At 41.3% G+C, this 15,534-nt stretch overlaps 1 protein-coding gene across 1 annotated transcript in view; it reads left to right on the top strand.

Annotated features, from left to right (window-relative positions):
* The window catches only part of LOC110490072 (choline-phosphate cytidylyltransferase A), a 38,993-nt gene that overhangs the window by 5,531 nt on the left and 17,928 nt on the right, over positions 1-15,534 (top strand). The window contains exons 2-5 of the mRNA XM_090199020.1: positions 4,439-4,526; positions 7,825-7,836; positions 10,970-11,092; positions 11,139-11,200. Of these exons, the coding sequence (XP_090055146.1) occupies positions 4,439-4,526; positions 7,825-7,836; positions 10,970-11,092; positions 11,139-11,200 (285 nt within the window). The remainder of the gene's footprint in view (positions 1-4,438; positions 4,527-7,824; positions 7,837-10,969; positions 11,093-11,138; positions 11,201-15,534) is intronic.

Genomic DNA, 15,534 nt, shown 5'->3' on the forward strand with positions numbered 1-15,534 from the left:
GACCGTAAGTTAGCCGTAGTTGGCTAGCTAGCAAGCAAGGGATAAGAATGTTGCCAGCCAGTATGGCAATGGGACAAAAAGACTGAATGACTGGGTTGCGTCTCTTGCAAACAAACCGATAGAATGAACGACCAGCCGGCTTGGGTAGCAACCCTAGATTTGTGTTGGGACTATATCTTGTGGAAGGATGAAACAGTATGAATTAGAGGTTGACTGATTAATTAGGGCCGATTTTCAAGTGTTCATAACAATCGGTAATCTGTACTTTTGGACGCCGATTACATTGCAATCCACTAAGAGACTGCGTTGCGTGGCAGGTTGACCACTTGTTATGTGAGTGCAGCAAGGAGCCAAGGTAAGTTGCTAGCTAGCATTAAACTTATCTTATAAAAAAACTAAACATGGTTGATGATATTACTAGTTTAACTATCTTGTCCTGCGTTGCAAATAATCAATGAGGTGCCTGTTAATTTATCATCGAATAACAGCCTACTTCGCCAAACGGGTGATGATTTAACTAATTTGCATTCTTGTCAGGTTATATGTAGCAGTTTGGGCCGCCTGGCTCGTTGCGAACTGTGTGAAGACCATTTCTTCCTAACAAAGACCGTAATTAATTTTCCGTATTTCCGTATTTCACTGAAAGAATAAACATTTTGTTTTCGAAATGATAGTTTCCGGATTTAACCATATTAATGACCTATTTCTGTGTGTTTTATTATAATTAAGTCTATGATTTGTTAGAGCAGTCTGAGTGGTGGTCGGCACCAGCAGGCTCATAATTATTCATTCAAACAGCACTTTCCCGCGTTTGCCAGCAGCTCTTTGCAATGCTTGAATCACTGCGCTGTTTATGACTTCAAGCCTTTCAACTCCCGAGATTAGGCTGGCAATACTATAGTGCCTATAAGAACATTCAATAGTCAAAGGTATATGAAATACAAATGGTATAGAGAGAAACAGTCCTATAATTCCTATAATAACTACAACCTAAAACTTCATGTTTCAATATTTATTTGAGCCTAAATTGATTTTATTTATGTATTATATTAAGTTAAAATAAGTGTTCATTCAGAAATTGTTGTAATTGTATTTATTACAAAAACAAACAAAAAAAACGGCCAATTAATCTGTATTGGCTTTTTTTGGTCCTCCAATAATCGGTATCGCCTTGAAAAATCATAATCGGTTGTGTATGTATATATGTGTGTGTGTGTATGTATGTATTTATATATATTACACACACACCTGTTCTGAAAGGCCCCAGAGTCTGCAACACCACCAAGCAAGTGGTACTATCAAGACCCAGGAGCTCTCCAAATAGGACAGGGACAAAGTTGTGGAGATGTACAGATCAGGGTTAGGTTATAAAAAAAATATCAGAAACTTTGAACATCCCACGGAGCACCATTTAAATCCAGTATTAAACAATGGAAAGAATATGGCACTACAACGATGCAACGCGGAGTGCCTGGACACAGCCTTTAGCCGTGGTATATTGGCAATAAACCACAAACCCCCGAGGTGCCTTAATGCTATTATAAACTGGCTTCGTACGTAATTAGAGCAAGAAAAATAAATGTTTTGTCATACCTGTGCTATACGGTTTCATAAACCACAGCTGTCAGCCAATCAGCATTTAGGGCTCGAACCACCCAGTTTATAATCACTTTTATACAACTGGTTATCAACATTTTCAAGTAATGATTAATCAAAATAAAGTTATGTCAATGTGTTAATACAATTTCATCCTTCCACGAGATATTGTCCCGGCACACATCTAAGTTTGCTATCCAAGCCGTTCTATCCGTTCGGTTGCCAGAGACGTGACCATGTCGTTAAGTATTTTTGTTCTGTGTCTATGGACGTGACCCAGTCGTTCATTCTGATCCCTTGCTTGCTAGCTAGCCAACAGCTGCGGCTAACTTACAGTCACGTCAAACAGTCCAGACAGAAAAACAGCAAAGTAGGTGCATTTGCGTTTCTTTAAGCTGTTTTCTAGTGAGATTTATTTGGATACGTCCACAACAATGAGCTAATAATGCAAGATTTCGCCTGGCAGAGAAAATGTGCTCTCAGGACACCGTTGTTCAGAGGAGCTAGCCAACAACACAGCTAGCACAATCACTTCAAACTGAAGCTGGAAAGACAGCAAACTAGCTGCATTTCGTTTAATTTTACCTGTTTTCTATTGACATTTATTTATATACAGTACCAGTCAAAAGTTTGGACACACCTACTGATTAAAGGGTTTTTATTTTTATTATTTTCTACATTGTAGAATAATAGAGAAGACATCAACACTATGAAATAATAGATATGGAATCATGTAGTAAGCAAAAGTGTTAACCAAATCAAAATATGTTTTAGATTCTTCAAAGTAGCAACCCTTTAGCTTGATGACAGCTTTGCACACTCTTGGCATTCTCTCAACCAGCTTCACCTTGAATGCTTTTCCAACAGTCTTGAAGGAGTTCCCACATATGCTGAGCACTTGTTGACCCGCTTTTCCTTCACTCTGCGGTCCAACTCATCCCAAACCATCTCAATTGGGTTGAGGTCAGGTGATTGTGGAGGCCAGGTCATCTGATGCAGCACTCCATCACTCTTCTCCTTGGTCAAATAGCCCTTACACAGCCTGGAGATGTGTTTTGGGGCATTGTCCTGTTGAAAAACAAATGATAGTCACACATAGCTCAAACTAGATGGGATGGCGTATCGCTGCAGAATGCTGTGGTAGCCATGCTGGTTGTGTGCCTTGAGTTGTAAATAAATCTCTGACAGTGTCACCAGCAAAGCACCCCCACACCATCAAACCTCTTCCTTCATGCTTCACGTTGGGAACCACACATGCAGAGATCATCATTTCACCTACTCTGCGTCTCCAAGACGACGGTTGGAACCAGAAACCTCAAATTTGGACTCAGACCAAAGGACCGATTTCCACCTGTCTAATGTCCATTGCTTGTGTTTCTTGACCCAAGCAAGTCTCTTTTTATTATTTGTGTCCTTTAGTAGTGGTTTCTTCTCAGCAATTCGACCATGAAGGCCTGATTCATGCAGGCTCCTCTGAAAAGTTGAGATGTGTATTTTACTTGAACTCTGTGAAGCATTTATTTGGGCTGCAATCTGAGGTGCAGTTAATTGCCGATTTCTGAAGCTGGTAACTAATGAACTTGTCCTTAGCAGAGGTAACTCTGGGTCTTCCTGTCCTGTGGTGGTCCTCATGAGAGCCAGTTTCATCATAGCGCTTGATGGTTTTTGTGACTGCTCTTGAAGAAACATTCAAAGTTCTTGAAATTTGACAGACCTTCATGGCTTGAAGTATTGATGGACTGTCATTTCTCTTTGCTTATTTGAGCTGTTGTTGCCATAATATGGGCATGTTTTTTTTTTTTACCAAATAGGTATATAGCTATATTCTGAATACCACCCCTATCTTGTCACAACACAACTGATTGGCTCAAACGCATCAAGTAGAACATAAATACCAGAAATTTTACAAGGCACACCTGTTCATGGAATTGCATTCCAGGTGACTACCTCATGAAGCTGGTTGAGAGAATGCCAAGAGTGTGCCAAGCTGTCATCAAGACAAGAAGAATTTGAAGAATCTCAAATATTTGTTCTACATGATCCCATATGTGTTATTTCATAGCTTGATGTCTTCACTATTATTCTACAATGTAAACAATTGTTTAAAAAATAAAATAAAAAAAACTGGAATGAGTTGGTGTGGTACTCTTTTGGTTGGTACTGTATATACCCATAAATATTGATGCCAGCTGATTCATGATTTTGACTGGCTGAGAAAAGGTCTGTCTCGTCCTAACTACTGACACGTTCATTACTATGGGACCGCTGGAGATCGAATTTCAAAATTGAAATAATGTTGCAGGTGTCGGAGAGACAGACAACCAAGGTTTATACAAATCTCCATTGTTAAATCAAATGCTAGTCTCAATGAAATGGGAGATAATGTCTTGATGTGTTTTATAGTGGATCAAGTTTATGAATTGACTGGCTGGGCTGATGAAAAAGTGGATTGCGCAGTCAGATGGAACAGAACATTTTAACGTCATAGATTTAGCCAGTGGTAACTTGTGGAATAGACACCGTCCGGAATTCAATTTTAACCAATCAGCATCCAGGATTAGACCCACCCGTTGTATAAACTGTAGCTAACGACCTCTGCACCTAATAATTATAATAAAAAAACAAATCACAATAAACTAAAACTGGAGGCAACAGTCATAAAGTAGAATTTGCTTAACAGAAAATGCATATTTTTGGACATTCCCCGTTCAAGTGAATGACATCATGCATAACATAGCAGAGTGCTTATGGTTAATGTGAATGGGACTTAAGGAAGTGATTGGGTGAAGACTGTCACCCAAGCACATTGTCATACTGTTTGTGTTTGTGTGTGTGTTTATAGGGTCTGACAGATCCAGCCCCATTTGCTGACCAGCTAGAACCAGTTACCGCTCCGTACGTGCGTGTCAGTATGGCGGAGGCATGCCAGGGTAAGTTTCTCTCACTCATCCCTCCATTTTTCTAGCTCACCACAGCTAAACTAGGTTCATAAAGCACCTGAGGGGTGTCATAATACCCATAAAACCTAGCGGTCAAACGGGGAAATGGTTCCATCGTTTTCCCCCATTGGAAATTTTAGAGACACTTCAACTAAGTATTGTGTTTCATATAGGCTTACCCTGGCGTGACATATTCAACACTATGTAAATCTCTCTTGGACAAAGTGACTTTTTATCCATATATTTAACGATATTGCCACTCGTATTTGCCATAGCAAATTGGAGTGGCAATACTAGAAAATATGTGACCTCAGGCCTGGAGGGAAGCAAGTCATTCCGCTTCCTAAGAATAGTAAAGCCCCCTTAACTGGCCCAAATAGTCGACCAATCAGCCTGTTACCAACCCTTAATAAACTTTTGGGAAAAAATGGTGTTTGACCAGATACAATGTTATTTTACAGTAAACAATAGGGAAGGACATTTAACAAGCACAGCACTTACACAAATTACTGATTGGCTGAGAGAAATTGATGATAAAAAGATTTGTCGCTGTTACACATTAGTGCGGCTTTTGACATTATCTATCATAGTCTGCTGCTGGAATAACGTATGTGTTATGGCTTTACACCCGCTGCTATATTATTATAAAGAGTTACCTGTCTATCAGATCAGAGGGTGTTCTTTAATGGAAGCCTCCAACATAATAGAATCAGGAATTCCCCAGGGCAGCTGTCTAGGCCTCTTGCTTTTTTTCAATATTTACTAATGACATGCCACTGGCTTTGAGGAAAGCCAGTTTGTCTATGTATGCGGATGACTCAACATTATACATGTCAGCTAGTACAGTGACTGAAATGACTGCAACACTTAACAAAGAGTTGCAGTTTCAGAATGGGTGGCAAGGAATAAGTTACTCCTAAATATTTAAAAAAGTATTGTTTTTGGGACAAATCATTCACTAAACCCTAAACTTAAACTAAATCTTGTAATGAATAATGTGGAAATTGAGCAAGTTGAGGTGACTAACCATGGATTGTAAAACTTTCATGGTCAAAACATATTGACACAACAGTAGCTAAGATGGGAAGAAGTCTGTCCATAATAATGCGCTACTCTGCATTCTTAACAGGCATATCAACAAGGCAGTTCCTACAGGCCCTAGTTTTGTTGCACCTGGACTACTGTTCAGTCGTGTGGTCAGGTGCCACAAAGAGGGACTGCAATTGCAATTCGCTCATAACAGGGCAGCACGGCTGGCCCTTTGATGTACACAGAGAGCTAATATTAATAATATGTATGTCAATTCTCTCCTGGCTCAAAGTGGAGGAGAGATTGACTTCATCACTACTTATATTTGTGAGAGGTATTGACATGTTGAATGCACCAGGCTGTATGTTTGAACTATTGGAACACAGCTTTGACTAGGGCTGTTGCGGTAACCGTATTACCGCCATACCGGCGGTCATGAAGGCAGTCAAATTCCACATAACCTTTTAGTCACAGTAATTGGGCTACTCCGAGCTCTGTTGCTGTTCATTAGTAGTCTACCAAACTTTCTAACTGCCTGGTACTCAGCACTCGATTGTCCCTCTAATCACTCTGACATCAATGCAAATGTTTTTTAAATCTAATCAAACACTTCATGAGAGCCCATGAGCTCATTTTGTGCAACATTTCTATAGGCTATGCAATTGCAGGAGAAAACAGAGTGATGGCCGCTAATAAAAAGAGGATCCCATCAGCTTTCTATAGGCTAGTCCTACTATATTTATTTCTCAACTCTCCTAATATTATTAATATTAAGCACATTGTTTATCTACCTGGCTAGCATGAAAATAAACCACAGGGGAAAGCGTCCTCCTTTCGCTATTTTAGTGCGTAGGTGTGCATGTATTTTTTTTCTGCTGCCCCTGTTTTCGATACAGGTGCATGGTAATGGTCCATTCCAAATCAAAACAAGGGTCACACATTATTTAGTATATGTAAAGACCAGATTAAATCAAGAATAGTCTGATGGGTGACAATATTAGCTTATCACTTGTGAGTTGTATATTATCACTTGTGAATAATGCCCAGTATAAGAAACATTGCCTTTTTTTGCAACTTTTTCTAATCATAGTTGCACACCTCATGTAGCCTAGCCTATATGCCTATATATTTTGTATCTAAAGTGGCCAAATAACGTCTTAAAATTAGCACATTAATCCACTTTACAAGGGGTGTAGAGCCTAACTGGCATACAGTGCCTTGCGAAAGTATTCGGCCCCCTTGAACTTTGCGACCTTTTGCCACATTTCAGGCTTCAAACATAAAGATATAAAACTGTATTTTTTTGTGAAGAATCAACAACAAGTGGGACACAATCATGAAGTGGAACGACATTTATTGGATATTTCAAACTTTTTTAACAAATCAAAAACTGAAAAATTGGGCGTGCAAAATTATTCAGCCCCCTTAAGTTAATACTTTGTAGCGCCACCTTTTGCTGCAATTACAGCTGTAAGTCGCTTGGGGTATGTCTCTATCAGTTTTGCACATCAAGAGACTGAAATTCTTTCCCATTCCTCCTTGCAAAACAGCTCGAGCTCAGTGAGGTTGGATGGAGAGCATTTGTGAACAGCAGTTTTCAGTTCTTTCCACAGATTCTCGATTGGATTCAGGTCTGGACTTTGACTTGGCCATTCTAACACCTGGATATGTTTATTTTTGAACCATTCCATTGTAGAGTTTTCTTTATGTTTTGGATCATTGTCTTGTTGGAAGACAAATCTCCGTCCCAGTCTCAGGTCTTTTGCAGACTCCATCAGGTTTTCTTCCAGAATGGTCCTGTATTTGGCTCCATCCATCTTCCCATCAATTTGAACCATCTTCCCTGTCCCTGCTGAAGAAAAGCAGGCCCAAACCATGATGCTGCCACCACCATGTTTGACAGTGGGGATGGTGTGTTCAGCTGTGTTGCTTTTACGCCAAACATAACGTTTTGCATTGTTGCCAAAAAGTTCAATTTTGGTTTCATCTGACCAGAGCACCTTCTTCCACATGTTTGGTGTGTCTCCCAGGTGGCTTGTGGCAAACTTTAAACAACACTTTTTATGGATATCTTTAAGAAATGGCTTTCTTCTTGCCACTCTTCCATAAAGGCCAGATTTGTGCAATATACGACTGATTGTTGTCCTATGGACAGAGTCTCCCACCTCAGCTGTAGATCTCTGCAGTTCATCCAGAGTGATCATGGGCCTCTTGGCTGCATCTCTGATCAGTCTTCTCCTTGTATGAGCTGAAAGTTTAGAGGGACGGCCAGGTCTTGGTAGATTTGCAGTGGTCTGATACTCCTTCCATTTCAATATTATCGCTTGCACAGTGCTCCTTGGGATGTTTAAAGCTTGGGAAATCTTTTTGTATCCAAATCCGGCTTTAAACTTCTTCACAACAGTATCTCGGACCTGCCTGGTGTGTTCCTTGTTCTTCATGATGCTCTCTGCGCTTTTAACGGACCTCTGAGACTATCACAGTGCAGGTGCATTTATACGGAGACTTGATTACACACAGGTGGATTGTATTTATCATCATTAGTCATTTAGGTCAACATTGGATCATTCAGAGATCATCACTGAACTTCTGGAGAGAGTTTGCTGCACTGAAAGTAAAGGGGCTGAATAATTTTGCACGCCCAATTTTTCAGTTTTTGATTTGTTAAAAAAGTTTGATATATCCAATAAATGTCGTTCCACTTCATGATTGTGTCCCACTTGTTGTTGATTCTTCACAAAAAAATACAGTTTTATTTCTTTATGTTTGAAGCCTGAAATGTGGCAAAAGGTCGCAAAGTTCAAGGGGGCCGAATACTTTCGCAAGGCACTGTATATAAGTAGCGCGTAAGTTTCAAGTTTGGGGAAGATCATTTTCTCCATAAAAATGCACCTTTATAATAAAAGCATTACATGCATAATTGCATTTGCGGACACTTTTGAGAATGGTATTTTCCCGCTAATGGAACGTTCACGCTTATAGCCTACTGCATTGCTGCACTTATAATGTGAAGAAATAGCCTAATAGTTGATCAACATTTTAAACATTCTGATCTGTTGCGTCAGACACATTGCATAAAAAAGTATTTTGATGCTAGTGGTTGTAATTAATTTGGGATCTATAGCATCCCACAACTGTCCCAGACTATGTTCGGAATATTTATTAATTGCACAGAATATAATAGGTTGACATTTGTACTTTTGCTGTTCGTTAGGCCTACTAATCTTGTTGGCTGGCGAAGTAAATTTGGACAGTTCTTCCAATATCTTCAATATGAACCTCGGAATTGGATCAGGACGTCCACAGTTGCGCCCCCAATGTGTCTGTCATCACTTGTAGCCTGTGAGAAAGACCCGATCACGTGACGGAGAGGCGCTTCGGATTGTGCAGCACACTCTGGGAGAAGGGCACAACGCAGCATTCTGGGCGGCAAAAGGCATGTTTTTTTTAGGGTGCATTATGGCCACCAGGGGATGTCGCCGTAAAATATGAGGCATTATCAAGTGCTTGTCAAATTGTCAGTGATAGACTATTGGAGTATGTACAGCCTGCGCAAAAAAACAAAGCAGAGCTCATGCCTTTTCAAGCAACTTTTAAAAAATCATCATTAGTCTCATCATGCAGCCTTACAATGTATTCAAAATCAAAACATATAGCCCAAAATTTGTAGAACTATTAAAGTTACATTAATAACTCTAAATTAAGCATATAGGAGTACCTGTTTCTTTCTTAAACGCTCAACACAGAATATTCCCTCATCGTTTTGGAGAAATATCTATTTTATTCAGCTTTGTTCAATTTTATTTTACATACTATGAAATAATGCCATGGAATAATAAGCAAACCTTATCTGCTAAATGAACTAGTGTAGCCCACAGCCATATGGCCTAGCCAGATCAGGACCCAACAAAGGGACAACTCTGAGTATGCTATTCTGTTCTTCTGAAATAGACTACATTTTCTTATTATTATGCTTCTTTAGACCTGTCTAAAAGAATGGATTTATTGTGAAGGTGTAGACTATATTACATGGATTCATTAGACTTTTCTAAATGGCTTGAAGGCTGTGTGTGGAAGCCAGGTGTTGCTAAATGTGTTCATATTAATTAACGGTCAATTATCGTGAGACCGACAGTTATTTGCTTGACAATCACCGGCTGACGAAATTTCGTGACCGCCACAGCCCTGGCTCGGACACAAATGCATACCCCACACGACGTGCCACCAGAGGTCTCTTCACAGTACCCAAGTCCAGATCAGACTATGGGAGGCGCACAGTACTACATAGAGCCATGACTACATGGAACTCTATTCCACATTAAGTAACTCATGCAAGCAGTAAAATTGTATTTAAAAATACACCTTATGGGACAGTGAAGCAACACGAACAGGCATAGACACATGCATACACATACGATAACTTACGCACGATACACATCATGGATTTTTGTTGTTGTAGATATGTGGTATTAGAGTAGTGGCCTGAGGGCACACACTTAATGTGTTGTGAAATGTATTGTAATGTTTTATATAACTGCCTTCATTTAGCTCGACCCCAGGAAGAGTAGCAGCTAATGAGGATCCGTAATAAATACAAATTTACTCTGATTCGAAAATGTTAATTAGCATCAAAAGTAGACATCATGCAAGACTACAAATCCCTGCAAACTCTTGCACGTCATCTCTAGTTGTCACATTTGCTAACAGGTATTGTTTCAATAAAAGATTTGTACAGACAGTTCACAGAATTGTCAATTTAAAGAAATGTATCCAATTTATTATTTTCAAAATGTAGGTCTCGTTAGATCCAGAGATTCTTACCTGTGCCCCGATTCGTCAGTCTAGTCCAGATCATCTTGACATTTGTAGTTATTTATGATAGCCACATTAGCAGCTAATTATCATTTCATTTTTGGGGGGTAAATACAGGCCCGATATTGATAAAAGTCACCTTGTTCTAGGAAGATAAGGTTATCAAAACGTCACTCCAGGGTAAGCCTACATGAAACACAGTCCTTATTTTAAGTGTTTCTAAAATTCCCTATGGGAAAAATGAATAGTGGAAAAATGATTGGAACCATTTCCTTGTTTGACCGCTAGGTTTTATGGGTATTATGACTCATACTCATATTTAGAGAAATATCAGAGCTCCCCCTGGCCCCAGCTAAAGTTTTGCACTTCTGTGTTGTGTTCATTTGAGTACACTGTAGCAGAATGTTTCAAAACTCTCTGCAATGAAAGGTTCTGTCATGGAAGTACGTCCTATGGAGGTTTTGGACCGTTCTATAGAAGGACCGTTTACTACTGTCTTGTGCCTAGTGAACACGACCCTGGTGTTAACATTCCATCTCTCTCTGTCTTTTTTTCACTCTCACACCCTCACACTTCCCATTTCGCTCTTTCAGAAGAGCGTCCAGTGCGGGTATATGCAGATGGGATCTTTGACATGTTCCATTCCGGCCACGCCCGAGCACTGATGCAAGCCAAGGGGCTCTTCCCAAACACCCATTTAATTGTCGGAGGTCAGGGTTGATAAGTACTGTATGTTTTCTCTCTTGACCTCTTCATGACCAGAAGGGGCAAAGGCATCTCTGAATGTCACTTTTGCCAAGTTATCCTCACTCCTATACATTCTGGTCAGTCACACTAAATTGATGAATGCCATAGTTAAACTACGGTGCCCAGAGTTTTTCCTGGTCAGGTCACATGGCCCTATTAATCCATGAGCCAGGGGGGTCAATGATGTCTCATCGTGATTTTTTTGAAGGTCTATGTCCCTAGTTGGAAAATTTGTGATAACAGTGCAGCATTTGTTAACTTATAACTATTTCAAATCAAATCAAATACAATTTTATTTGTCACATACACATGGTTAGCAGATGTTAATGCGAGTGTAGCGAAATGCTTGTGCATCTAGTTCCGACAATGCAGTAATAACCAACAAGTAATCTAGCTAACAATTCCAAAACTACTACCTTATACACACAAGTGTAAGGGGATAAAGAATATGTACATAAAGATATATGAGTGAGTGATGGTACAGAGCGGCATAGGCAAGATACAGTAGATGGTATTGAGTGCAGTATATACATATGAGATGAGTGTGTAAACAAAGTGGCATAGTTAAAGTGGCTAGTGATACATGTATTACATGTAGATGATATAGAGTACAGTATATACATATACATATGAGATGAATAATGTAGGGTATGTAAACATTATATTAGGTAGCATTGTTTAAAGTGGCTAGTGATATATTTTACATCATTTCCCATCAATTCCCATTATTAAAGTGGCTGGAGTTGAGTCAGTGTGTTGGCAGCAGCCACTCAATGTTAGTGGTGGCTGTTTAACAGTCTGATGGCCTTGAGATAGAAGCTGTTTTTCAGTCTCTCGGTCCCAGCTTTGATGCACCTGTACTGACCTCGCCTTCTGGATGATAGCGGGGTGAACAGGCAGTGGCTCGGGTGGTTGTTGTCCTTGATGATCTTTATGGCCTTCCTGTGACATCGGGTGGTGTAGGTGTCCTGGAGGGCAGGTAGTTTGCCCCCGGTGATGCGTTGTGCAGACCTCACTACCCTCTGGAGAGCCTTACGGTTGTGGGCGGAGCAGTTGCCGTACCAGGCGGTGATACAGCCCAACAGGATGCTCTCGATTGTGCATCTGTAGAAGTTTGTGAGTGCTTTTGGTGACAAGCCGAATTTCTTCAGCCTCCTGAGGTTGAAGAGGCGCTGCTGCGCCTTCTTCACGATGCTGTCTGTGTGGGTGGACCAATTCAGTTTGTCTGTGATGTGTACGCCGAGGAACTTAAACCTTACTACCCTCTCCACTACTGTTCCATCAATGTGGATAGGGGGGTGTTCCCTCTGCTGTTTCCTGAAGTCCACAATCATCTCCTTAGTTTTGTTGACGTTGAGTGTGTGGTTATTTTCCTGACACCACACTCCGAGGGCCCTCACCTCCTCCCTGTAGGCCGTCTCGTCATTGTTGGTAATCAAGCCTACCACTGTTGTGTCGTCCGCAAACTTGATGATTGAGTTGGAGGCGTGCGTGGCCACGCAGTCGTGGGTGAACAGGGAGTACAGGAGAGGGCTCAGAACGCACCCTTGTGGGGCCCCAGTGTTGAGGATCAGGGGGTGGAAATGTTGTTGCCTACACTCACCACCTGGGGGCGGCCCGTCAGGAAGTCCAGTACCCAGTTGCACAGGGCGGGGTCAAGACCCAGGGTCTCGAGCTTGATGACGAGCTTGGAGGGCACTATGGTGTTAAATGCAGAGCTGTAGTCGATTAACAGCATTCTCACATAGGTATTCCTCTTGTCCAGATGGGTTAGGGCAGTGTGCAGTGTGGTTGAGATTGCATCGTCTGTGGACCTATTTGGGCGGTAAGCAAATTGGAGTGGGTTTAGGGTGTCAGGTAGGGTGGAGGTGATATGGTCCTTGACTAGTCTCTCAAAGCACTTCATGATGACGGAAGTGAGTGCTACGGGGCGGTAGTCGTTTAGCTCAGTTACCTTAGCTTTCTTGGGAACAGGAACAATGGTGGCCCTCTTGAAGCATGTGGGAAAAACAGACTGGGATAGGGATTGATTGAATATGTCCGTAAACACACCAGCCAGCTGGTCTGCGCATGCTCTGAGGGCGCGGCTAGGGATGCCGTCTGGGCCTGCAGCCTTGACACGTTTAAATGTTTTCCTCACGTCGGCTGCAGTGAAGGAGAGTCCGCATGTTTTAGTTGCGGGCCGTGTCAGTGGCACTGTATTGTCCTCAAAGCGGACAAAAAAGTTATTTAGTCTGCCTGGGAGCAAGACATCCTGGTCCGTGACTGGGCTGGTTTTCTTTTTGTAGTCCGTGATTGACTGTAGACCCTGCCACATACCTCTTGTGTCTGAGCCGTTGAATTGAGATTCTACTTTGTCTCTATACTGACGCTTAGCTTGTTTGATTGCCTTGCGGAGGGAATAGTTACACTGTTTGTATTCGGTCATGTTTCCGGTCACCTTGCCCTGATTAAAAGCAGTGGTTCGCGCTTTCAGTTTTACGCGAATGCTGCCATCAATCCACGGTTTCTGGTTTGGGAATGTTTTAATCGTTGCTATGGGAACGACATATTCAACGCACGTTCTAATGAACTCGCTCACCGAATCAGCGTATTCGTCAATGTTGTTGTCTGACGCAATACGAAACATATCCCAGTCCACGTGATGGAAGTAGTCTTGGAGTGAGGAATCAGATTGGTCGGACCAGCGTTGAACAGACCTCAGTGCGGGAGCTTCTTGTTTTAGTTTATGTCTGTAGGCAGGGATCAACAAAATGGAGTCGCGGTCAGCTTTTCCGATAGGAGGGCGGGGCAGGGCCTTATATGCGTCGCGGAGGTTAGAATAGCAGTGATCCAAGGTTTTTCCACCCCTGGTTGCGCAATCGATATGCTGATAAAATTTAGGGAGTCTTGTTTTCAGATTAGCCTTGTTAAAATCCCCAGCTACAATGACTGCAGCCTCCGGATAAATGGATTCCAGTTTGCAAAGAGTCAAATAAAGTTAGTTCAGAGCCATCGATGTGTCTGCTTGGGGGGGAATATATACGGCTGTGATTATAATCGAAGAGAATTCCCTTGATAGTGCGGTCGACATTTGATTGTGAGGAATTCTAAATCAGGTGAACAGAAGGACTTGAGTACCTGTATGTTGTTATGATCACACCACGTCACGTTAACCATGAAGCATACGCCCCCGCCCCTCTTCTTACCAGAAAGATGTTTGTTTCTGTCTGCGCGATGCGTGGAGAAACCAGCTTGCTGCACCGACTCCGATAGCGTCTCTCCAGTGAGCCATGTTTCCGTGAAGCAAAGAACGTTACAGTCTCTGATGTCCCTCTGGAATGCTACCCTTTCTCGGAATTCACTCACCCATGTTGTCAAGAGACTGGACATTGGCGAGAAGAATGCTAGGGAGTGATGCACGATGTGCCCGTCTCCGGAGTCTGACCAGAAGACCGCTCCGTTTCCCCCTTTTACGAAGTCGTTTTTTTGGGTCGCCGGCTGGGATCCATTCCGTTGTCCTGGGTGAAAGGCAGAACACAGGATCTGCTTTGCGAAAGTCATATTCTTGGTTGTACTGATGGTGAGTTGACGCTGCTCTTATGTTCAGAAGTTCTTCTCGACTGTATGTAATGAAACCTAAGATGACCTGGGGTACTAATGTAAGAAATAACACGTAAAAAAACAAAAAACTGCATAGTTTCCTCCATCCCGTTAATTTTTCCCATAGGGACTTTACCCTTTGACATACAATGTCAGTATACAAGTTATTGCTTACTTATACTCTTAAATCATATATAATTGGAAAGCTTTGATTCACAGCAATTCAACAGAATTTTGGCCGTTGTCCTCTAGGGGACATATCAGAATTACATGTATAAATGGCTTTATAAAGAAACACCCTGATACATTTTAAGCTATGTTTGACAAGTGCTTCTAAAAGGTCATGACATTCTACTTCAAATGATATATAATATAACCAACTTTGAAATCAAAGCTACATCTATTGTTTAAAAATACCATATCACCCATATTGTGCCATTGGTATTAGAATGGTGGAAGCTTAGCCATAGAAATACATGTATTGGGACAGCTATGTTTTTGAATTGTAACTTTGGTTATAGAGGCACCAAATTGCACACACACAGCTAGAACAGGGTTTAAAACATATTTGTAGATGTGGCATCACAGAATTCACGCATTAATCTCACAGAAGCCACTATGGCCAACAAGGAACTCAATGGAGTCTTATTGGACAATTTTGCATGACTGTATGAAATGTAATTGTAGTATGCCCAACATTTTTCATAGTGATGTAAAATACACAGACACATAAGCTAGGTGTGCCAGATATACACTGAGTGTACAAAACTTCACTAAACATCCATGACATACAATGCATTCGGAAATATTCAGACCTATTGACTTTTTG

The sequence above is a fragment of the Oncorhynchus mykiss genome, chromosome 15, assembly GCF_057628025.1.
Source record: "Oncorhynchus mykiss isolate SJ-2025 chromosome 15, ASM5762802v1, whole genome shotgun sequence".
In the NCBI taxonomy this organism is placed as follows: domain Eukaryota; kingdom Metazoa; phylum Chordata; class Actinopteri; order Salmoniformes; family Salmonidae; genus Oncorhynchus; species Oncorhynchus mykiss.